The sequence below is a fragment of the Podarcis vaucheri genome, assembly GCF_965113315.1.
Source record: "Podarcis vaucheri genome assembly, chromosome: 6".
NCBI classification, from domain to species: Eukaryota; Metazoa; Chordata; class Lepidosauria; order Squamata; family Lacertidae; genus Podarcis; species Podarcis vaucheri.
The window spans coordinates 54,178,296-54,201,442 of record NC_138764.1 but is presented as its reverse complement, the minus strand read 5'-3'; the positions used below and the strand labels follow the sequence as shown (position 1 = coordinate 54,201,442).

Below are 23,147 nucleotides of genomic sequence, written 5' to 3'. Positions count from 1 at the left end.
TGATGGTCAGTTCAAACAATACTGAGATGGACCAATGATTTGACTTGGCATAACAACTTCCTAAAAGTGCAGAATCTTATCAAAGTGAATACAAAATGACTGACTTGCCCCTGTGATTACCCACCCAGAGAAATGCCTGTCTCACTTGCAATGAGATTTCATTTCAATTTACATTTCCACTGAAGTTTTGTGCAAATAACCTTCAGTAGGAAATAAATGGACTTTCTCCTCCAGTTCTTCCATTTTACATGACCCTTTATCCTTGTTTCCCCAGCATCTCTTATAAGCAAATCTGAGAGGTTTATAGTAGAGAATATGGCAATGCCTCTCAACCTGATTTGAAGCTTAATCATATACCAACCTGTAGTAAAAAAAAGAGGAGAGGGGGACCTATGATTTCCTAACACATGGCTGGACCAGAGAGAAAAGATGCATACCAACTTTGCTTAATTGATTGGTGAGAGCTCTGAGTAGAGCAATAAATGTGAGATAGAGGCTGGGAAGGTTGATTTATGAGGATTTACCAGAAGAAACACATGTGGATATTGCATGGCTATAGGATGACTAAGAGGGGAGAGAGGGAGGGAGGGAGGGAGGGAGAGAGAGAGAACAACTCTGGGCCTCTGAAGGCAATTAGCAAACTGTACTTTACTTTTAGTGCTATACTTGCCCTATCGTAAATGTGCTCTGGGACTGGCATCAGCAGAGAGATATTCTTTCACCACACTTTGGCAGTAGATGGTTCTTTACTGCAATTTGTTACGAGGGGCCGCTTTTGAGATGTCTACTTATGGACAAAAAAGGAGGGGCAGGAAATTGATTTTTAAAATGTAATAATGGACCTGGTGGGGTGTTCTCTGGGAAAGGATGCATAATACACTTTTTTCCTTGGCACCAACAAATCCAGTTTTGTTCTGAAGTATGAAAATATGGGGGAAGATGTCAGATGCACTTGGTTAGCACAGTTGTGATAATCTTTTCCACATTGCCATAGCATGTTTGGGTGTCGTATGTCTAACCTGCATTCACGGGAAGGTAAATAATCAGTGCTTGTTAATTCTGGATGGGACATGCAAGACTGTTGACTGGAAAGGTGTCATGCAACAAAGCCTGCTTTTGAAACAGAGAGGGGAACCAAATGGCTTCCCAGCCCCAGAAAGTTTAGATGCCAGAAAGTCCAGGTTCAGACAGCCACTCAGCAAAGGAGCATGTACCTGATCCCATAGGAACAGAGCAGCTCCCAAGTTAAGAGGCTCCTTGGGAGTAAAGGGCTCTTCAAGAGCAGTGTTCGAAACTCCCATTGTTCTAGGCGCATTTTGTGACAGGGAATTTCATTAGCACAAGCAGTTTCTGAGGTCTGGGCGCAGTCCTGCATCTAAGATTTCAGATTTAAACTGCAGAGTGGAAGGAAAGGAGGACCTTTTTCTGCCTCCCCACTTCCAGCTACTCTCTGAAGACTAGAGAAGAGACCTTCTAAAGAATGTTGGGGGGGGGGTTGCAGGGGAAGGACTAGACCATGTGAAAAATGAACATAATATTTTAGCTGCAATTCATTCATTTTCAGCTTCGTATTCTTGTTATAAAAAAGCGTGCCTAGACATTCCGTTGTCGCACCCATAACCTAGGTTTAAGGTGCCATTTAGCTCCTAGCTTTCATATCTCAGTGTCTAACACTGCTCAAGAGCAGGATTAAGTGCTTTCATCTGATTCTGGGCAGAAACTACACCAATTCTTAGCTGAGGTTTCGTAGCTACTAAAACAATGTATGCCAGGGGTCAGCAAACTTTTTCAGCAGGGGGCCGGTCCACTGTCCCTCAGACCTTGTGGTGGGCCGGACTATATTTTTTTTGGGGGGCGGGGAATGAACGAATTCCTATGCCCCACAAATAACCCAGAGATACATTTTAAATAAAAGGACACATTCTACTCATGTAAAAACACACTGATTCCCGGACCGTCCGTGGGCCGGATTTAGAAGGTGATTGGGTCTAATCCAGCCCCTGACCCTTAGCTTGCCTACCCATGATGTATGCCTTTCAGCTACCAGACTTTTGGCTAACCTGCCTTGCTCCACCTCTTGACTGACCTACGCTGTCTACTCTCCTGCGCTGCCTACTCTCTGGACCTCTACTCAACAATTCTGCCTTTCAGACTGTGCTTAATCCTGGACTGCTTTATTTTATTTTGACCACAGCTTCACCTAGACACAACTTTTCAGGCTCTTCTTGTTCCTGACTTGATGCAGGAAGAGGAAACTGAGGGAAAATAGCTGAAGTAGAAGTTGGCCTGAGGAAAATGGAGACTGAGACAAGGAGGAGCTAACGAGAGAGGTAGATCAGAACTTAATTTCAGATATTAATATGATTCAACCTGCTAATTCCTTAGCTTCAAACTTTTAAAAGAGATCTTGAGTGTTCTCTTAACACAAGAGTGATAGAAGAAACAGACAACCAAATATAAACATATTATAGGCAATGTGAGCCAGCAACTTGAAGCAGGAATTTGGCCTGAATGATTTTGAAAGTACATACTTGTGGTCATTTCTGGATGCATTTACTGTTAATATAAACATAAGCTGTATCTTTAGCAATAGAGAGTCAACGTCCAAAGTTTTTTCTTTGTCACAGAAGGATGAGTCTAACAGCTATAAAAAGCCAATTCTAATCAAGATGTACATGTCCAAAGTAAAACATGTCAGTGTAGAAGGAAAACTGAAAGGAACTCTTAAATAAGTGGAAGATCGAACCTAAAAATACCCCCCCAGGTCAATTTGCATATCGCATTAATCAACTTTTGTATAACCTCATGCAAACAAATGTCTAAACTCAATTGGTTAAACTGGACAAGCATCTCTGATTCAAGTCTTGCTTATGCTAATAACTTACCATTGGTCCGTGTGGATTTCTACTTAATTTACAGTGCAATCCTATCCATTTCTACTCAAAAGTACATCCTATTGATACAATCCTATATCCGCTTATCTGGTGGTAAGCCAAACTCAGTGAGACTTGTTTGAGTAGACATGAGTAGCATTGTGCTGTTAGTCTTCAGTGGCATTGCAGAGAATCTACTAAAAACATCTGGAAGTAGATGGAATGGCTCATAAATTTTAGCTACTCTTGGCAGGGCAGGATTGAAAGCAAGGCAAGAAGGTCCCTATCTAGGATGAGCGTGTGTCCCAGATTTTTGCAGAGCATTCCTGAGCCTACTTTGCAGATTGTTTTTACTGGAAAAGCCACATTTTAAATACACAAAGGAAATGAAAAACTCTTCAGTTAACCTAGGGAACAAATACGCCATAGTGGTAGCCAAGCTCATGCTTTACATTAGGCCTAGTTGTGCCTCTTGAATTCTGCCATCACAGGAGGCAGCCTAGTTCCACACTTCAGTCTCCTGTGGCATCACTTCACAAAGTTTCTAGCAGCAAATATTACACCTACTGTTGATATGCCGGCCTCCCCACAGTGCAAGCTTATTCAGCCCCCAAATGACAAAATATTGACTGCATTCTTTTCTGCTAAAACAGGTTAATAGTACTGAGACACAAGCATAACAAAGAAGGATATGCCTCTGATAGGCACCATCACCTCAACTAAATACTACCAGTAGTTAGTTTGTTGTTATTTAGCTACACAGAAGTCACCAGTGCTGGTAATTAATCCCTGCTGGACTGAAAAACCATCAAACAGGATGGTTTAGTCTAGCTAAATTTCCATCTTTAAGCAAATGGAAACAATCTCTGCATGTGGGGAAAAACCACTCATCAGAAATTCATAGGTTAAGCAAGTTTATTTGGTACATCTGAAAGTTATAACTCTATTGATAAATGTCTTCTCTAGCAAGACAGTGAATCAATAGGGCTTCAGGATACGGAGTAGTCATGAGGAAAGACCTCAGTCCTGTCATATGCCTCAAGAATTACCTCTTCATAACCTTGCTGAACCTAGCTGGTCAGATGATAAATGCAAACAGGATCAGGAGCCATCGCTTCTGCCAATAAACTTCATGTGAGCAAACAGTGAGTTGGAAAATACAGCAAACACAACTTCCCTTCCCCTTCCCTTCCGTGTGCTGGACTCTTCCCAAAGTCAACCCTCACCAAAGGCGTTCCTGTAACATCACCTCAGCGATTCCCTGAAGAGCAATTAAACCGTCCCCAGCTGCCAGCTGTGCTGCCGATCAAACTAACGACCATGGACAAAGACAAGGAGGCGAGACAAACTTGGATCTTCCATTCCTGCCCCAGGCAGGGTGAACACCTTTTTGCCAGAAAGACGGAAGGCACCAGGGCCATGAAAGTGACCATAGAACTGACAGTTAGGTGGCGAATTCCCTAGGGTTCCTCTGTTTCCTTCCTCTGTGATTATCAGAAGCAAGCCTGTGAGAGGAGCTTTAGCAAAGCCACATAATAGTGTCTTAACTGGTCCGCCTCAGGGGACTTCAGTGAACCTCTGACCTGAAGGCTGTAGGGCAGGTGTCACTCTGGTGTGAAAAAAGAGTCTTCCTCCCTTCCTCCCAATAGGGGTCTACTGTTGACAACAGCCGGTAGAGACACAACAGACTCACACGCTGCTACAGATCACTACATTAATAGTTGAAACAACAATTTTCCATGCATTTCCATTTTGGTTTTGCAATCTGACGGGGGAGAGATTTTCATCAGACAGTTAACAAATGAAATAAATATATTTCCCCCATGTCTGGAACACAAATTGCAATGCAGACTGTGCGATACAAAAACACAGTCTAAACTTTAGGCAACTGCAGTCCTTGAGTCAGCCCATAGGGCACAACTTGGGGATTGCTTCAAGCAATGCCTTAAAAATAAAAAATAAAAATCCATCTGCCTTGAGAGACAATGGAGTGCACCTCTAGGGGTGAAATCAGTCTGCTGGAGAATCACAGCTCCTGCTGTGGCTGCAGAGACTGGTAACTTGGGAGCAAGAGAATTGTGCCATTCTTGAGTTTGTCTAGCTAAGATTGGAAAAGCTCCCAAATCCAGCTGAGCCCTACTCAGAGCTCATTTATGCTTCTTCCAAGACCTGTGTGTCTAGCCCATTCTCTACCTTGTCTGCATTTACATGTTTGACCTACCACAGGGAATGCACAATCCCCTATAAGCTTAATAAAAGAACCTTTGGGGATTTTTCTGAATTCCTTTCCAGTATCAAAGACTTAGTCAAATAATAGACAAAATTTTAATGCAGATGTCAGAAGTACATAGAAAATGGTGGGTTCCCCTTCCACTGCCCATTAACAAAAACAAATGGGAAACTCCCCAAGGCTATTTTGGTTCACCTTGAACCACAATATATTGGCACAGCCAGTTTGCAATGTGGTAGTTCGTCTCAGAGGGTGATATTCAACTAAGTTTTACTCAGAGTAGATCCACAGAAATTAATTACTAAGTCAGGTCTATTATTTTAAATGGGTCCAACATGAGTAAAACTTAGCTGAATATACCCAGCATAATTTCCTCCAGCTTACTGGGTGGAATTCAACATCATGCTATTGCAAACATTGTACTTGCACATGCACACCAGCTTGCCAAATGGAACAACCCCCCCACCCCCCCACACATGCTGTTATGGGGGTTCTCCCAACCCCTGCAGAGCCAGCTGTCGGGGGCATAGGTGCAAGCGGGAGAAGGAGAGGGGGTAATTCTCACTGTACATTTGGAAGCCTTTATGCAGGCCTTCTGTTGAAGAAGTTTGTTATGTGGATCCCACCCACTGTATCTAAACATGTCTATCCTTAGTTTTTAAAAGATTTTGGAGTGCATTTTGTTAGAGCTAAACTGAAATGAATGTGTGTGTTGAGAAGAGAGGTGAACATTTTTCTCCCCCATTTCAGGATTCTTTTTTTTGGGGGGGGGGTCTCCACACAAGGGTGAAAATGCTTGCAGAATGGTTCCTTACTCAGTACACATTCCACACAACGGCAATGTGTTATGCGCTCACACTGAACTGACTTTGCAACTTCATCACTTAGCTAAATGTGAATGTTCTTTCTGGCTACATTATCCCAAAGAAATGGAAATAATTATGTTCAGTGAAATGATGTTATGATGCTGCACAGCCAAATCTGATGGTGTTGTCCTGGGGCTAATTCAGAGTGAGGGCATAAAGCACTGCCTTTACTCTGAACTGACCTTGTGATATTGCCACATAGACAAAGCTGATTGTATACATGGCGCCATTGTCCTGGCCATGTAATCCTACAAGAAATGCATGGTCAGAAAAATAATGGCAATGAAAATGCTGCTGATCAGACCTGCAAACAAGTTTTGAAAAGCTATGAAGATAGTGACCAGCAGGACTTTCTAGAGAATATTTTCACAGCAAAGCTTTGGTGCAGTACTATATGAATGTTTGCACTCTGCATTACATGCACATAGATAGGATATGATGTTAGTTTCCTGTACGTCCTAAAGCAAATCAGTCTGACATCAGCACTGAAGCTGTAGCACATCTAGCACATCAAGCTTTGAAGGGACAAGCATCTTGTTATTCCTGGAGGCTCTCTAAGAAGTTACTTTGCTTCCAATTTAGTACCAAAGTGCTGACCCTCCAGCAGGTAACAGTTGGTGCAAAGCTTCCAGAAAGTATCATACTTCCCTCACCATTCTCTGTCACAATTGTAGAATAGGTCTGCTCACCAATGCCACTAATTATGGTCACATACATTCCATATGTACAAACTGAAATAAAAGCACTCCAACCTAACCCAGCTGAACACAATACACGAAGCTAGTGAAACACAGGGAAACTATTCACATCAAAAGGAATGCACATTCCAGACTTTCTTTCCCGCCACTCCATAAAGGCTCAGGGCCAATTTCATGTGCCCCAAATCCAGTCCTTAGGAGCACAATGAATCAAATGCATTGCACAGATAGTCTCGTAGCACAGACCAGTTTTCAGATTCAGCATATTATTAGCCACACAATACAGTCAGCCTGATCTCATTCCATAATGTTTTGTAAGCCAGTACGTTCAATGAATTCCTACCTGGTGCTGCCTGGATCTCTGACACTCCACCAGCGATGATAAGAGCCTCAATAATCTTCACATGGTGCTCTGGATTCAGTTCCATGCTAGGAAAACAAGGACAAAGAACTTAGTACAATGTTAGTCATGGCTTCTGCTTGCTCAGTTTGCCTGCAATAGAAAAGGGAATCAGACACTGAGACCAGAAAAATCCAAACCCATAATCCGCCATGCTGCAAGCAGTTTGGATGAGGTGGAGGTGTTTACCTGCCCAGACCTGCCAGTGATAAGTACCCCAATGCACCCACCCAGGCCACTGCCAGTAATAGTGAGCAGAACCAAAAGAACCAGGGTGCTTAGGGGGAAAGGTGAAACTGAGCAGGCACTGAGATCATGGGATGGAAACAGGATCATGTGACTACAATGGACTTGATCCAGACCTCTTCACCGAGGCAGGTTGGCAGATGACCAAGTGAAGAGGCTACTTTTCCTGCCTTCACCTTCTACCCTGGCTGGCATGAGCAGTGGGGCTGTGGATTTGATGGTGGCTATGTTGTTCCATTAAGCCCCACTGCTGAAGGGCAGAGGTTTAGAATGATCCCTTGGACATGCCAATCCAAGAATCTCTGCAACCTGGGTCCCTGCATTGCACAAGCTTCATGGGAAACAAAGATTTATGGTCTACGAGTGCTGCTCCCAACTTCAGTGCCTGGTTTAAAAGTTACTTGAATAGCTGCCACAGTTTTAGGCTTGCCTTCATTACATTATGATTCCTTATTGATTTACATTTCTTCCTTTGTCTTTGTTTATATGTATGTATTTATTTACTTCACTGATATGCCATCTTTCTGCCAAATATTCAAGGCAGCAGTTATATGTATGATGGTCCACTGAAAGCCATTGTCTAAAGCCCTTTGTCTTGGAGTCTTGGAAACTTCTCCAACAGAAATATAATTGGCTTCAACTTGGGGCATTTCTGAAATTCAGGTGCAATTGGAACTCTTCTTGCTAGTGGGCAGGAACCAAATCTTATTTTTAACATCTTAGTTTTAAAATTGAGTTCCAGATTAGTCACGTGAGGGATGAGGAGGAGCAAATGAAGATGCTTCTGGTAAATAGTCCAGCAGTTTCACCTTGATGGGGATGGTTTAAAAAGCACGTCACTAAAGGCCTCTCCAAGCATCCTGGGTGTGAAGTGATTCTTGCTGCCATTCTGGCACAGTTTACAGAAATGCCTGGTCAGGTGTTGCAGGAGGAGTCTGTGCCATTGAGGGAGACGTGGAGATTCTAGGATCAATTTTATCTGTTGACCACACTCCTCTGGGCTCTGAGTTTCTGCAGAAGAAAGACAAGAGAAAAGGAGATAGCTTTTATATACAGGTAAAAATTCAAGACAGGTAACTTCTGTCTTCACTCACAATCTCAACTCTCCATTCTTGTCTCCATATTGCACACAGGTTTTGCTTCCACAGCTCCCCGCTGGCATTTTCCTGGAGAAACCTCTAGAATGCAGAGTCCATCTTGGCCGAACAGCATCTGACTAGTTTATTTCAGGTTTAGGAGGCACCTTGCTCATTGTTGACGTCTGCCATGGGCCAGTTTTATAGAGTTCCAGTTCAATTTGCACACATACATGTTGGGAAAAGTGCTATCAGACAGTGGGTTGGATCGTGAGTTTGCTACAGCTGGCATCGCTTGAGTGTAAATATACTCAGGATACATCTGCCGGTGGAAAGGTAGTGGTGAGGAAAGCAATTCCCCTTCCTCCTGCATTCCCCTTGTTTTGGAATGCTCCCCCCGGCCCACCAGAGCAGATTTTTACCGGGCATAGACGGCTGCAGGGGAAGGGGAATTGATGAAAATTTGCCTCCTCTCCCATTCTGCCAGTTGGAGCCCTTCAAGTAGTGGGAAGCAAAGTGCCAATCCAACCCAGTATATACACACACTTAAAACCCAGTAGGTTGTGAGGCAGCTACATGTCCTGACCCTCTGCCTTCTGGTGTGGCAGTCATGAGCACTCAGGTTTCAGGTGTGACAGTGGCTCAGCAAAAGTCAGCTAGGAGGTAAGGGGGTAGATTATGCCATTAATTCTCATATGTCATGGGTGATTGGAGTACCTACATCCTGACATATTCACTCCTATTATAATATGAAAAGCTTCCCTAATGCACACACTTCTTGTGTTGATGTACTTAGTAGTGCATGCTAATATACAAGGAGTGCATACTTTGCACTCCTGTGGTATTTCCCTTTGGGAAACATCAAACCTGAAGGAAAAACAGACAAGAAAACAAACCAAGTCCTACCTCTCAAAATCAGGAAATGGCCTTAGAAACTGAAAGCTGATTGCATTCTTTTTATGGCTTTCTGTTTGGTTTAGGAATATCCAGCACATATAGCTACCATTATGTTTTCAAGATTACGTGCACAAACCTACAGACTAGAAATTCTGCAAACCGATTGATGTATTTTGCTTACCAATCAATATTTTATTGGTAGATGCTGTTGCAAAGAGCAGATACCTATTACTCTTTTAGTCATTGATCAGTTTGTGATATAGCCTTTGGTGGATTTCCACACATATGAGCTAGTTAATCTAAATACGTGTCATTTGTTTTAGCCTTACAAGATTCCTAGATATCCTTTTAGTAGTTTCTATCTTGCTGGAGTAGCAGTTGGCTCCTCCATCCAGTTGCCCTGTTATAATCATGGGAACAGCCAAATAAAATAGCAGACGGAAGTCTCTTCTCCTGGGACCCACAGACGCGACAAAGTCTAGAGACAACGATATGGGGAAACATCCAAGTTTGTCCCTGGAGTGGAACAGATGGCAGTTCTTTGGTCTTCCCTGGGAACTTCTAAACAGACCTTGCAATGTTTTAGGATGCAAATATAGTGATACCTCAGGTTAAGTACTTAATTCATTCCGGAGGTCCGTTCTTAAACTGAAATTATTCTTAACCTGAAGCACCACTTTAGCTAATGGGGCCTCCTGCTGCCGCCGCGCCACTGGAGCACGATTTCTGTTCTCATCCTGAAGCAAAGTTCTTAACCCAAGGTACTATTTCTGGGTTAGTGGAGTCTGTAACCTGAAGCGTATGTAACCTGAAGCATATGTAACCTGAAGCGTATGTATCCCGAGGTACCACTGTATGTAAAAGACTGGTGGTAGATACATTGACAGACAGACAACCAGAATCTTCTCATATGGCCTCAGGTAATTGGATCTATAGAATAAAGTAAAATGGCTTTAAATTCCACCAACACAGACTTTTAAAAACTGTTTTGATCTGAGAGCAATGGCCTCTGTGAACTGTAACAGTTCTTTTTACAGTTGTTACTTCTTGGTATTAAGCTATAATGTAGTACGACATCTTGTTCTCTCTTTTGCACACACTATTTCTCTCACACACACATACACCTGGCTATTTGTGTAATGACCAAAATGTCATTCTTGATCTAAAGCAGGCACAGCCACCTTCTGTGTCCTGGGGGTGGAGTGCTGTCATTCCATCCAGTGGCCCAGGACTGGGAATCCTACTTTGCTGCACAACATGACCCTTTGCTAGTGCTAGTGGTTCTATAATAAAAGACATGCCAGCTAGCAGGGGAAAACCCAACTTTTATGGCGTTATGGAGCCCAGATGCACAGGCACGATGAGGATAATATTATATACAAAACCCAAAGAGATGTAAAAGTGAAATGAGAAACATCTGTATCTCACAACATCGTAAACATATGCATTTTCCTTACAAGCAAAATGATGGGCGAAATATTTATCGCAAGCTTGATTAAAATTTGCTGAGGCTGCTAGGGGCCAGATACAGTTGCTTAGCAAGCTGGATCTAGTCCCTGCACTGCCAGCTGGCCACTCCTGCTTTAAAGCGTTGAAGATCAGCTTTTTCCTTGGCAACCTCTGTCATCTTGAACAAGTCACAAGTTGTAGCTCTCATCCTATCCTGCCTTGCAAGGTGTGTGAAGAAGAAGAGGAGGAGTTTGGATTTGATACCCCGCTTTATCACTACCCGAAGGAGTCTCAAAGCAGCTAGCAATCTCCTTTCCCTTCCTCCCCCACAACAAACACTCTGTGAGGTGAGTGGGGCTGAGAGACTTCAAAGAAGTGTGACTAGCCCAAGGTCACCCAGCAGCTGCATATGGAGGAGCGGAGATGCGAACCCGGTTCACCAGATTACAAGTCTACCGCTCTTAACCACTACACCACACTGGCTCTCCATAGAACCTCTCATAGAATCATAGAGATGGAAGGGGCCATGAGGGTCTTCTAAGCCAACGCCCTGCAGTGCGGGAATCCTCTCCTCCCCAACATGCGGCCTGAATCCACAACTCTAGAAATAACACACCAGATATTGCGGTAAGCATTTGATCAGAGAAGAGAAATGGTCCTGGAGACATAAAATTCATCTCTTTTTGTGAGATTATCTATTTGCTCGGTGGACTTGGCATACCGTGTGTTCAAGAACATAATATTAAACACAGAAATAAGTCCCACTAATTTCAATGGGACTTCCTCCCTGTTCAAGATTCCAGCCCAAAGCTTGTAGTCTGACTACTAATGTGGATGGTTATTGAGAACGACACCACTTTTGAGATAGGAAACTCTTTCTTTCTATGGGGTCTCTTCGGATGGGCCTTGGCACAAATTTGTCAAATTTCTTCCAGCCCTCTGAATGTAGCCTGTATGCTACTCTCATTAGGTTGCTGGCACCTGTTCCTTAAAAAAAAAAAAAAAAAAAAAGCGCTGATCTTGAGAAAGTTTACTCAGCAACCACTGGCTCTACCACATCTGCAACACGAACGGCTGATGATAATAATTAGCGAGCAGGATTTGATGGTGTGGTGCTGCAGCTCGTTAACGAGGCTGCTGGGATGTGAAATGGGCTGGGCTATGCATCACTAATGAGGCAGTGGGGAAAGACTTCTGACCCAAGGGCCCATCAAACAAGACTGTTGGGAGAGGGTGGGAGGCAGCAGAACTACAGGAAACAGAGCTGCAATTAAGAGCAGGCAGACAAAGAGAGAATCAAATCAAAGACGAATGTGGTTAGGGGCTGGGGAGTGCACTGGCTCCAGCCTCAGAAAATCTGGGTTATTATAGCTCCCTAAATGCCTATGGGGGAGGATGAAGTGTATATCTGCAATGTGATGTGGGGAAGGCTTGGAACCATATTGGGAACCAACAAAGGACCCCTTCCTCCCCCCACAGCTTAGCTCTTTGCTAATAAAATGGTAGCCACTGCCAATCTTGGATGTCACATCTTTTCTCAGCTTAAATTAAAAGGCAGATATACAAACTTCCCTTGAACCACCATATCCGTACTAGAGCTTTTGTACAAAACGATTCAATGTGTAATAAATTGAAGCTGCATTGTCTTCTCCATGTACACTTTTTTCTCTTTGTAGCATAAATCACTCTTATTGTTCATGTGGTGGTATGCCAAGGTACAGGTTTGTTATGCTTTTGAGCCAGCAAAAAGATGTGCATGATGCTTCCCTCTGGTGGATCTGAACAGAGTTGCTCCAGTACGTGTCACTGCCCTTCAGCTTCTGGTATGACAAACAATAACTCAAGGTGCCACCAGTAGTGAATGTAGAGCCTGCCTGGACTTCTATATAGGAGTCGTTAACACTTCAGCTAAACTTACTGACTTAGCAGAACTCCTTCCAACAGCTCATCTCAGTAGTAGGAAATTAGCCAACCCCTAGCTGCAGACGGCACTAGAAACTTAACATGACTTAGTCAAGAAAGTCAAATCATGTCGTACTGCCCACAGGTTGGTGGCACCACAGAAGGTGAAGTGTTGCCATAACCTTTGCATGGCCTAACACTTTGCATGGAAACTCGGTGCCCACCATTTTGATGCAGGCTGCATTACGAATCTTTTAAGTGCCCTGTGCTCCTGTGAGGAATTTCCCAAATTACTCGACAGGCTGCCCAGATTGGCATCAGGTTCTATGCTTCCTGGAATTTCCAACCCAAATGTGAACCAGCTTGTTACCGTGCAGGAGAATCTTGCCCTGGCTTTCCATTCATACTTTCCATTGCTCTGACGGACTTTTCACAAGCCCAGCCTTATGTAGTCTTATAAGATATTGCTTGGCTACTGTCCAGCGAGTGGGGGGTGGGGGTGGGAACCAAGAAGATCCTTTTGCTCAATCCTGAAGGATTTTCTGTGCTAAAATCCTTTATGCCTTTGTGCCCGTGTGGCTCAGATTTCAAATTCAGATTGGTTAAGCCTCCTTTCTGATGCTTGCTTGAGGAAAACGTTCCTGTTCCTCATTTTTTTACTTGGGATAATGCACATTTGCCATGGAACTTGGCTTTGGGGAATGGACTCTTCCAACTCAAGCAATTATGTAGCTGCCCTCAACTAGGCAGAGAACATTTTAGAAACAACTTATTTTCTGTTATGTTTATGATATATGTTTCCGTGATTTGATTTCCTGATGCTGTAATTAATCTATGTTTGTCTACTGTATTAATATGGCTAAAGATCTGAACACCCCTATGTGCCAAATACTCTGCTGTTCTACACCCTCCTGATAATCAGATATTCTGGTTTTATATAAGGAATTGAGACATTCCTCAAATGGCTAGGAGGCTGAAAGAAACTGTGGAGGTAGCAGATGATTGAGGTTTGGGGAATTTAAAAATCTGAAACAGAGAATCTACTGTGGGCACAAATTTAAGAGGTTATAAAAACACACGACTTGAGTCTGGGTCTCCCACAGGAAGCAGAGGCTGAGGGAGGCTATATACACATTACCGGCCTAAAATGCAGCTAGGTTGGCTGGAAGCTGGCTTGGGGAAAACCACAGTATTTCATAAGACGCAACAGAATAATTATGTGTACACTGGTTCCAAAACCAGTGGTGGGAGTATACTGTAAGCTGAGCAAATGGGAGCATATACAGAACCAGAGAGTGATCTGCCTAAAGCTACCATGTTAAATTTGATCCAGAGATTCAAATTAAACAGCAACATTAGATTGGTCTTCTTGTCTCACCTGATTTTGTCACACTAAGAGGATTATGGGTTGAGGTGTGAATATATGAACTAGAACTATCTGTAAGTCTCATCTCTAACCAGCACCCCTGGTTGTGTAGGGAACTAGAGTCAGATCAATATGCTTCAGACTAGTGGTGCTGGTTTGTTAATAATCCATCCACAGAAGAGTTGAAACTTGCTCTCAAGACTTTTACAACAAATGATGCTAGTGGTATGGCCATCTGGCAATTTATTTTTAAAATTATTAATGCTATAGTAAACAATAACATATAAATAGCATGAAACATGTTAACCACAGTCTTAACATAGTGGCTGCATGGCAGGTATACATAAGGGCTAATCTTTAATAAAACAAAAAAATCACATTCCCCCCCCCCCAAATAAAGTTATATTGAATAGGAATATGATTACTTTGGTCTGCTCTGTTCATATAAAAATGAAATCTTGCCACACCGCAAAAAAACCATTTTTTATTTATATTTAATTAGAAGAATTTCATTTATAAGAAGATAGACTGACAAAAGGGGGGGGGGGTGAGTGAGAAAAAAGTGAGAGGGGTAAAAAAAAGTGTAGGAAATACATTATAATACAATAAGTATAAACAGATTTGATGTTCCTTGCAATATGGTCAACTGGTGCATCAGCTTTTCAGATACTGCAATAACAAGAGGGGTTTTTTTTATACCTAACACCTATAGTAAGACTAGGCACATCTTCTCATGTAGCAAGCAGCATAAATAATATCAATCCTTCTGAGAGGATTTCAGAATATCCCCGGCAGTCATCAGGAGAAGGCACGGACAAGGATCCCTCTCAATTTTATTTTTGGTAAGAATGCTTATCTATTTAATGACTATGGCTCAAAACTTTGCCAACACTGAGTACTTCCACCAAATGTGCCAATAAGTGCCTCTTTCCTGACAATTTTTCCATTACACTCCATTGATGGTTTTGTTTTATTTTTGTATATGAGCTGGGGTCATGAGCATGTGGACCAGTTTTAGGATCCCCCCCCCCATTAAACTGGCTGAAACAGAAGTAAAAAGCTTGGTTTGGTTCTAATTTCTCCCCTAGCAACCTGCCCCACACAGCTTTTAATATTGAGGAGGAAGGTAAACCTGTATCTTGCAAGACAGCATAATCTCTGACACCGGAGAGGGTAGGCAGACCCTCCAAGTGTCCCTATTTTCCAGGGACAGTCCCAGATTTACAGAAGCCATCTGATTTGATCCCAGAATGTACTGTTTTTCCTTAGGACATTGCTATTTTCATCGGAGAAATGGGAAGGTTGTGCTACTGCAATATTTCAGACACACTTTGCCTCTTGTGCCCCAAGGACCGAAAACCCTGCTGACATTCCATATAGGAATATGCAGATAGCTGCCTTATCCTGAGCCAGACGACAATTGACTCATCGAACCCAGCATTGTCTATTGAGACTTGCAGCAGATCTCCAAGATCTCAGACATGGGGCCTTTTCATCTCCATCTCATTTCAGCTGGCTGTGCCAGGCATTGTTGAACCCAGTACCTTTTGCATGCAGATTGAAAAGTCTATCGGCTGCCTATGTAATTTGCTTTGCCAAAATATTGCTCTCGATTGGACTCTTAAAGCATATTCAGAGGCTTATTGGTTTTTGCTCGAAAACTCTTACCAAGATCTGGTGTCATCTGTGATAACGGACGAAGAGAACAGAACTTCTATAGGGTTTATTCAAGAGCATGTGCATTACTCCAGCACTACTGCTTCAAGGTGATGTGTTGGAATGGGCAACCTGAAATTATCTCCCATTGCACTTCTTATACTGGAAAGGAGTGGTGGAAGACGCTCTTCTATGGCAACATTTTTGTGAGCCAACAGTCCAGGAGCAGTGGGTTCATGATCCATGCTTTAAAAAATCTCGAATCTCCCGCTCCTTCTTTCGCTTTGTTAACCCTCCCCTCCAGTGAGAACAGCTAGGAAAGCAAATCCCATTAAGGTTTTGTTAAGCTGTATAAGCCCTTGTGTGTGGATGTCGTGACCAGGGCAAGAGCAGCCTTTGCCACCCCTGCCATCCTGCCCCAGTTTGTGGTCTACACCATGCTGGGTAGTAATTAAACTCAGCAAAGCTGTTTCAATGAAATAAATAGATTCCAGCAGCACTCACAGGCAGCTCTCCTAAACGCCAGGGTAAAGCTGAGATCTGCTCAGCCACATTTCCCCAGCAAATAGGATCGAGGCAAATCCACTTAGCAGCCGAGAAAGCAAAGCCTTCGGGCTGGCTGGGGTTTGTGCTGCCATTGCAGCTATGCATTGCTCCGCACACACAGACCCTCCAGTACTGGCAAAGGCTCCTTTGATGTCTCACTGCTGCCACCCCCCCTCCCCAGCTCTTCATTAGAGCATTAGCAACACTCTGTGTGCCTGACCTTTCCTCTAGCAAAGGATTCAAGGAGCTCATTTGATTTAAAGGGGCGAAGAAAAAGAAGCCCTAGCAACAAAGAACATTCCACCTTAGAACCTTTACGGTGCAGCATCTACCACGGTGGACAAACATGCTGAGAGTTGCCAGCTGTCTCTTGATTTTATTTTTAAAAAAACTTTTCAAAATGTCCCTTGCTGCAAAATGCTCACGACCTGGAGAGGAGGGGTGGGGGAGCACAGAGAAGACGTCTGAATCATACATTCCCTGGAGTCAGCTTGCAGGGATGGGGATCCATTAATGCCTTAAATAAAATACAATACGCAAAGTAAATTAAAATCTCAAATTCAGGCTCCAAAGACGCGCACGTGCTGTTCAACTTACTACATCCCTTTTCTGTCCTACTAGCGTGCAACATGAAATTTTGATTGTTGTTGTTTGTTTCAGCGTTTGGAAGGGGAGACTGCTATTGTGGTGAGAACATCCTACAGAATACACCCGTAATAAAACACCACTCTGAAGGGGGAACTCAGGTAAAAATATCACAAGAATGCAGAATTCTTAGTTCAAAAAAAGAGAGAAAAAGACTGAAATAGTATGAGATTGCTGGCGGCATAGCAATACATAAAACCTATGGGTGGAAACATGATTCCTTCAAAAACACAACTAGCCACCACCATGTTTAACTCAGTATTTTACTGGAATTTTGGTGCTTTCTTTTTAAAATTTCAGCACTGATGTTGATTTTCAGCACTATTTTCAGCAAGTTTTTCAGACTTTGGTTTTGATGAGCATCTAAGGAATAGGGGTTGCACATTTGTGAGACAGGTAGCCACCAGAAACACCAGCCTATGTGCAATCACTGTTTATGTTGATTTGGCATCTTAATAATATATATTTCTTCACGCAAGAGGCAGTGATTGCTACCAACCTGGATGGTTTTGAAAGAGGACTGGACAGATCCACGGAGGATAAGGCTGCTAGCTGGGTGGCCCAAGACATTTTGGCACCTGAGGCAAACCACAAAATGGCACCTCATCCACCAGGGAATGTGGGAGGAGTGAAGAGCTACCTCAGGAACAAGGCAGGGGTATCAAATCAGCCTTACCTGATGGTTGAGGTGGGAATCAAAGGCTGAGGGGGGGGGGAATGGGTCCACTCTGAATCACACCAGTTGAGTCAGAACCCAGGAGACCCCAGAGGGCAGCCCCCACCATTTCCTGAACAAGCAGTGCCTCCTATTCCCCAAGAGGCCATTGTAGAGGCAGCACTGGAGGGCTGCTGAGGAAAAGGCAGACCCAGCTTCCAAAGAATATGCTGCAGTCGTTGTTGCCACTATGGCAGGAGCAGCAGCGGGCAATGCATTCCTTGGTGGCTGGATCTGCTGCCCCGTGGATCCTGCTACCTGTCTTGGTTGCTTCAACTTGCCTTGTGGGTGGCTTCTAGCCCTGGTGGCTATGCTCTGACTCCCAGAGGCAGTAATTCTTCTGAATACCAGTTGCCAGAAACTGTGGGAGGGCAGAGTTCTCTTGTGCTCTGGTTGTCCCCTATGAGGCGAAGAAGATGATGTTGGACTAGTGGGTCCATTGACCTGATACAGCAGGCACTTCTTCTGATCTTATGGAAGGGAACTCGCAAATGCTAAGGCTCCTAGGGACCTCAAAGAATTCATTGGTGTGACTTCTGTGGCTGTGTGTTAAGGCGTTGCTCTTTGGAACAGGGGTCCTAAGTTCTAGTTCCTTTCCCCTCCCAAATTACGGTTGCTGGCAGAAAAGCCAAAATATAAGTGCATTTCCCAGGCCTGGGACTCAATCCCACCTCCTATTTCCTATTCCATTGCTTGTCCCCACTGAGTTACCTAGGCTCTCTTGGGCCCTTAGCAAGGAGCTGTATCAGCACACACACGTCCCTTCTGTCCTTGGCAAGGAGATGCTGGCCACCCAGGGCAGCAGAGAAGTGGCCCAAGGAGCACGTTGATAGGCTCTTAGCCACTCTGAGCCAGAGTGGAAAGAGGCACAACTTTTGTGCGCCCAACCCCTCTTGGGCCTGCTTCAAAGACATGCTTTAGCTTAAGGTGGCGTTGGAGCTGTAGCTCATACTTAACAGTTCTCACATTTTGGGCTTGGGGATGAGATGAAGAAGTAAGAGTGAAAAGGGAAAGGGGAAAAAAAGAGGAGTGTGCCCACATGGGTAAGAACATTAAATATGGCTATGCCTGTCAGGGCACAGTGGGAGTGTTTCACAGAGTGCTCTCTAGCAAACCTACAGGAAAACTCTGAGAGCTTCAGCTCCTATCATTTGCCTATCTACCAATACCAAACATTGAATTTTTGGTTTGATTGCCCTTGAATATTCCACACCCTTGGCAGGGGCCAACCTGGATTTACCTGCTCCTGGATTTACCAGCCATATTTCAAAGCTGTTTGCTTTGCCCTTGCAATGTGGCACCACACCATCCCTCTCCCTTACTACCTTTGCACAGACACCCAGTGCAAAAGTGTTGTGTGCAGTAGCCTAAGCTACATCTGTGCAGATTCCTTGCTACTACAGCAGGACTCCAACCTTTCTCCTGGGTCAACTACGCGTTCTACATACAAATCCTCCTGCCCATGACCAGGCACACGGACTGTTCCCAACAGCCTGCCTATGTCTTGTGCGGTGGAGGGGGCATTGGGTGAATTCTCTGACCTTCTGGCCATAGCCACATGCTGGCTGGGTGGTGCCTTGCTTGCACGGCCAATATGGTGAAATTAAAGCAGCGAATGCTACTGCAATTGGTGGGTGGCAGCAGAGTTGCCAGGGAGATAGTGAGAGTAACTGTCGGTTTTGCTACGTGAGTTTTTGTTTCTCCTGACCTCGTGGTTTTGATTTTTTGCTGCTGGGAGAGCAGGTCACATGAGCGGACAGGAGAGAGTTAATGGAGTTGGAAGCGCTGCTTGAAACTTCTTTAATAGTCAGTGGCAAAGTTGTCACATTCTTTTTTTTTTTTTTTTGTAAGGAAAATTACAGGTAAACGGCCCAAAATGACAAAGCAGCAGCTGGAGATTCCTCCGGAAGGTGAGAGCTATCTTGGCAAAAAGCGCACAGCTTTCTCTCCCTCTGCACCCCCACTCCCAGCTAAGGATGATGTAAGCAAGATCAGTGTCTGTGAGAGAAACAAAGACTGCAGTTTTGAAGAGGTCTGAGAAAGAGGCAAGAGGGCTAGATTTGAGCCCTGGTTTTCAAAGCTCTCTCTCTCTGCAGTTCTGATTTGGGACTGTGGATTGTGCTGCTGGAGTGTTTGCTACCATCTAAGCTCAATGTGGCATATTTGTAAAGAAATATTACAAAACACCACCCCATAAATCTCCAGTGATCTTTTCATCCGAAGGAAACCAAACCTGTGTGTAAGTACTGTACTGTAAGTAAGTACTGTGCCCCCTGAAATTGGGGGAAAGTGGGGGTGCATGTAACAATATACCGTTATGCTCGCCCTACCCCAATTCTCTGAAGGTGAGTGGTGAGAACACCAGGGGTGCTGTGTGAACTCAGGCTCTGTTTCCTCAGGAACTAGAGACTTCAGGAGTTTTGTAGCATTTGCACTGATTTACAAACAAACAAGATGATGATAGGTGGACGTTCTCAGCATGAGAGACCCCAACAGGTGCCCCTAAATTCACTGTTCACCATCAAACTCCTGCCAGCGCCATCACAATTTCCTACAGAGAGCAGCTCAGCCCTCTGCCGTTGGTTCCTCGGGATCAACTTGGTCTAACTCCAGAGCTGCAGATTTTGTATGCACCCACACACTCTCTCTCTCACACACACACACCCTGGCCAGGAAAAGGACAAAGGGGTGAGTCATCTTCCCATCTTTCTGGCCCATACACAAATGTAGCAGACAAGCCGCAGGCAAAGCTCTTGCAAAACCAGTTCCTTATACTGTTAATCTTGGATCTTTTACAGCCAGAGTCACTAGTTTGGAAGGGATCCTGTGAGGACATTTAGACCAACCCCGTAACAATACTTCACTGGTACAGTGCCAATACAGTGGATGCCTGGAGGTGCAGGGTGTGTGTGTGTGTCATAGGATTGATCTAAAATCAGAAGCAGAAAAGTGATGGTCCCCAACCACTTTCCTCAGAGGTTTTTTTTTAACAATGGAAAGGCATTATTCATAAAATCTGGGTATTTGGCCAGATGTTCTGCGGTCTTTCTAGGTCAGTTCCAAACCATTCTTTCTCAACTTTTATTTGTGGTTAAAAGTATAAGCACCAAAGCTTTTTCAGATTTTGCAAGGAAGACACTCTTCCAATTCCTCCCACTGGGGCTTGTACAGATAAGGGTCATTGTTTACAGAAACATTAATATGCCCTGCGTGCTAAAATGATGTCTGCATCCTGCTTGCATGTTTCCAATTTTGTGCAATCACATGGCTGCACAAACATCAATTATTGCTAGCTGAGATACACCAGTACTGAACTGCTTCCTTATTTTACCGTATTTTACCTGATTACAGCAAATAGGAAAAGGCTCGATGGCCTAGCTTCGTCCTGCCCCTGGGGACAGCAGTTGTATAATAGCTGTTTGGCTCAGGAAACATGTTTGCAGGTGAATGTGAAATATTTCCCCACCAATGAAAATGGCGGCAGCTGCCAGCGAGGTACACTGGGCCATGCCTTGTATCCTAGATGCAAGTCATTTAAGGAAAAATAAGCACCTTGAATTTAGGTCAAAATATCAGGATTGTTGTGATATGGTTTCTGTGGTCAAATGCAGCTATTTATTTATTTAGAAATTTCATAAACCAACTGATTAAGGAAAAAACTATCCAGGTGGTGCAGAGAGAGAAAAAAAAATGGCTAAAATCAACAAACCAATCAAAAAGCAAGGATGCATAAATTCATCATCACTGAAAACAAAGATAAAATAAATAACCCTTTGAACCACTTGTGATCTCTTGAATCTCCAACTGTTATCAAGGGCAGCCCCACATGCAAGGCACAACGCTAGCCAGGCCAAGCGATTACCCAAGCATGCAAGGCAGCAGCCAAGTCCCGAGTCTCTGTGGCAGAAGATTAAAAAGACCAGTTTAATTTCAAATTCTCTCCCGAAAGGACACTTTTAAATGCCTCGGCTGGAAACACTTGTTTGACTCCCCTTTCTGCTGGCTCTGGTGTCCTTCCTGCGTTCCAAAAAGAACAGAGATCAGAGCCACCGTGGAATTTTAGGAACTCTTTGGCTGAGAGGTGTGGGGAGAGCAAGAAGGGGCAGGGGGAGATGGCTCTGCTTTGAAGTAATTTAATGAGCAAGGCCAACTAATTGCTTTCTAATTAAATCCTTTTTTTCCTTTTCCTTTTTTGCTTGGGCAGAAGACACCCTTTGATTTCCTTTGGAGTAAGTAATGTGGGAGCAGAGATACACAATCCCAGTGCTGCACTCCCTTCAAGGGCAGGTCCAGGATGAAATGTAAAAAATTAATGGAGCGATTGACTCTGGAAAAGTTTGGGGCAGGGAAAAGACTTATTTCCAATGTGGATTGGGTGAGTGGGTGGGTTTTGGTGGAATTTGGCCCATGCTAATGTGGGAGGTCGAGGGAAGCTGACACTGGACATTTAAGTGCAGAAGGCCAAAACAATGCATTAAGCAAAAGCGATTGTGTAACTATGGCTAAAACAGGCATAGGACAAAATATGTTGATCTGGATAAAAAGGGACTGCACAAATTTGCAGACCTGAATAACGTACGGTGCACATGCTGTTCCTGGACTATTTGTGGCCCGCCAGGGGAATTCCAGATACTCAGTATTTGCAGTATTTTCTCACCTCATTGTGAGAACATCGCTGTGAGCCAACAAAGTCTATGAAAAGCAGCAATAAGGCTGGGAGGCTACTTGAAACACTATGTCCATGTTGCTCTCCGCCTCCTGGGTACCAGATTTTCCAGTCTCCTGCAACCAGCCACGCTGCACAACCTGCCTACATTTAAGACCTGCTGAGGGCCAAACTAGGTAATAAATTTGTTCCATATTTCTACCCTGACAGGTACTGTTTGTTTCTTAACACAAATTGCCAGCTATCCCATTCTAGCAAGGGCAGGCCAAATGACATGTGCCAAGGCAAGTCATGTATGCTGAAACATATAGAACTGCCCCAATTACACAGAAATAGGTGGGGATCTGAGCAGGGTCAGCCTTACTATTAGGTGGAATGAGGCAACCACCTCAGGTACCAAATTCTGGGAAGCAGCATCCCCTTCCATTGGAAGATGAAGCTTTCTGTGCCACACAGAGGGTCCCGCAGCCCCTGCTACCTTCAGGAACCTTGGGGGATGCCATCCTAATGCCAGTGCTGAAGTAACATTCAACGTTCAGACGAGTCAACTTCTGCATGTGGAATTGGGTGGGTGGCCGTCATCTTGTCCTTTGGATTGGTCTGCCCTGGGTTTGACTAGCAGAAGGTGTGGATGGATGAGAAACACAGAACCTTCTCCCTGCCTGTCACTTAATTCACCTTGTTTCTCACCCCAAGTGACTTGTTTTTGTCACTAAAATTCTGATACTAGAACTTTTGCAGTAGAGGGATTGTGGAGAACCAAGTTGCATGTGGAGGGCAGGGTTCAGTGCTGTCTCATCCACATGCTCCCTTTTTTGCTATTCAAATTGTACCCAACCTTTCTTCCTGCATGACTGGAGCAATTCCATGCCATGCTTAGATCACATGGAACTGCCATCATCGTGTCTAGTTTGGC

The 23,147-nt window shown here is 44.0% G+C and overlaps 1 protein-coding gene across 3 annotated transcripts in view; it reads right to left on the bottom strand.

The window, feature by feature from the left end:
• The window catches only part of LOC309534522 (phosphatidylinositol 3-kinase regulatory subunit gamma), a 246,006-nt gene that overhangs the window by 154,649 nt on the left and 68,210 nt on the right, over positions 1 to 23,147 (bottom strand). For all 3 annotated transcript variants that reach the window (XM_082226732.1, XM_082226730.1, XM_082226731.1), the window contains 2 exons: positions 8,123 to 8,324; positions 7,011 to 7,096 (listed from right to left, as the gene is read on the bottom strand). In XM_082226732.1, the coding sequence (XP_082082858.1) occupies positions 7,011 to 7,096; positions 8,123 to 8,324 (288 nt within the window). The remainder of the gene's footprint in view (positions 1 to 7,010; positions 7,097 to 8,122; positions 8,325 to 23,147) is intronic.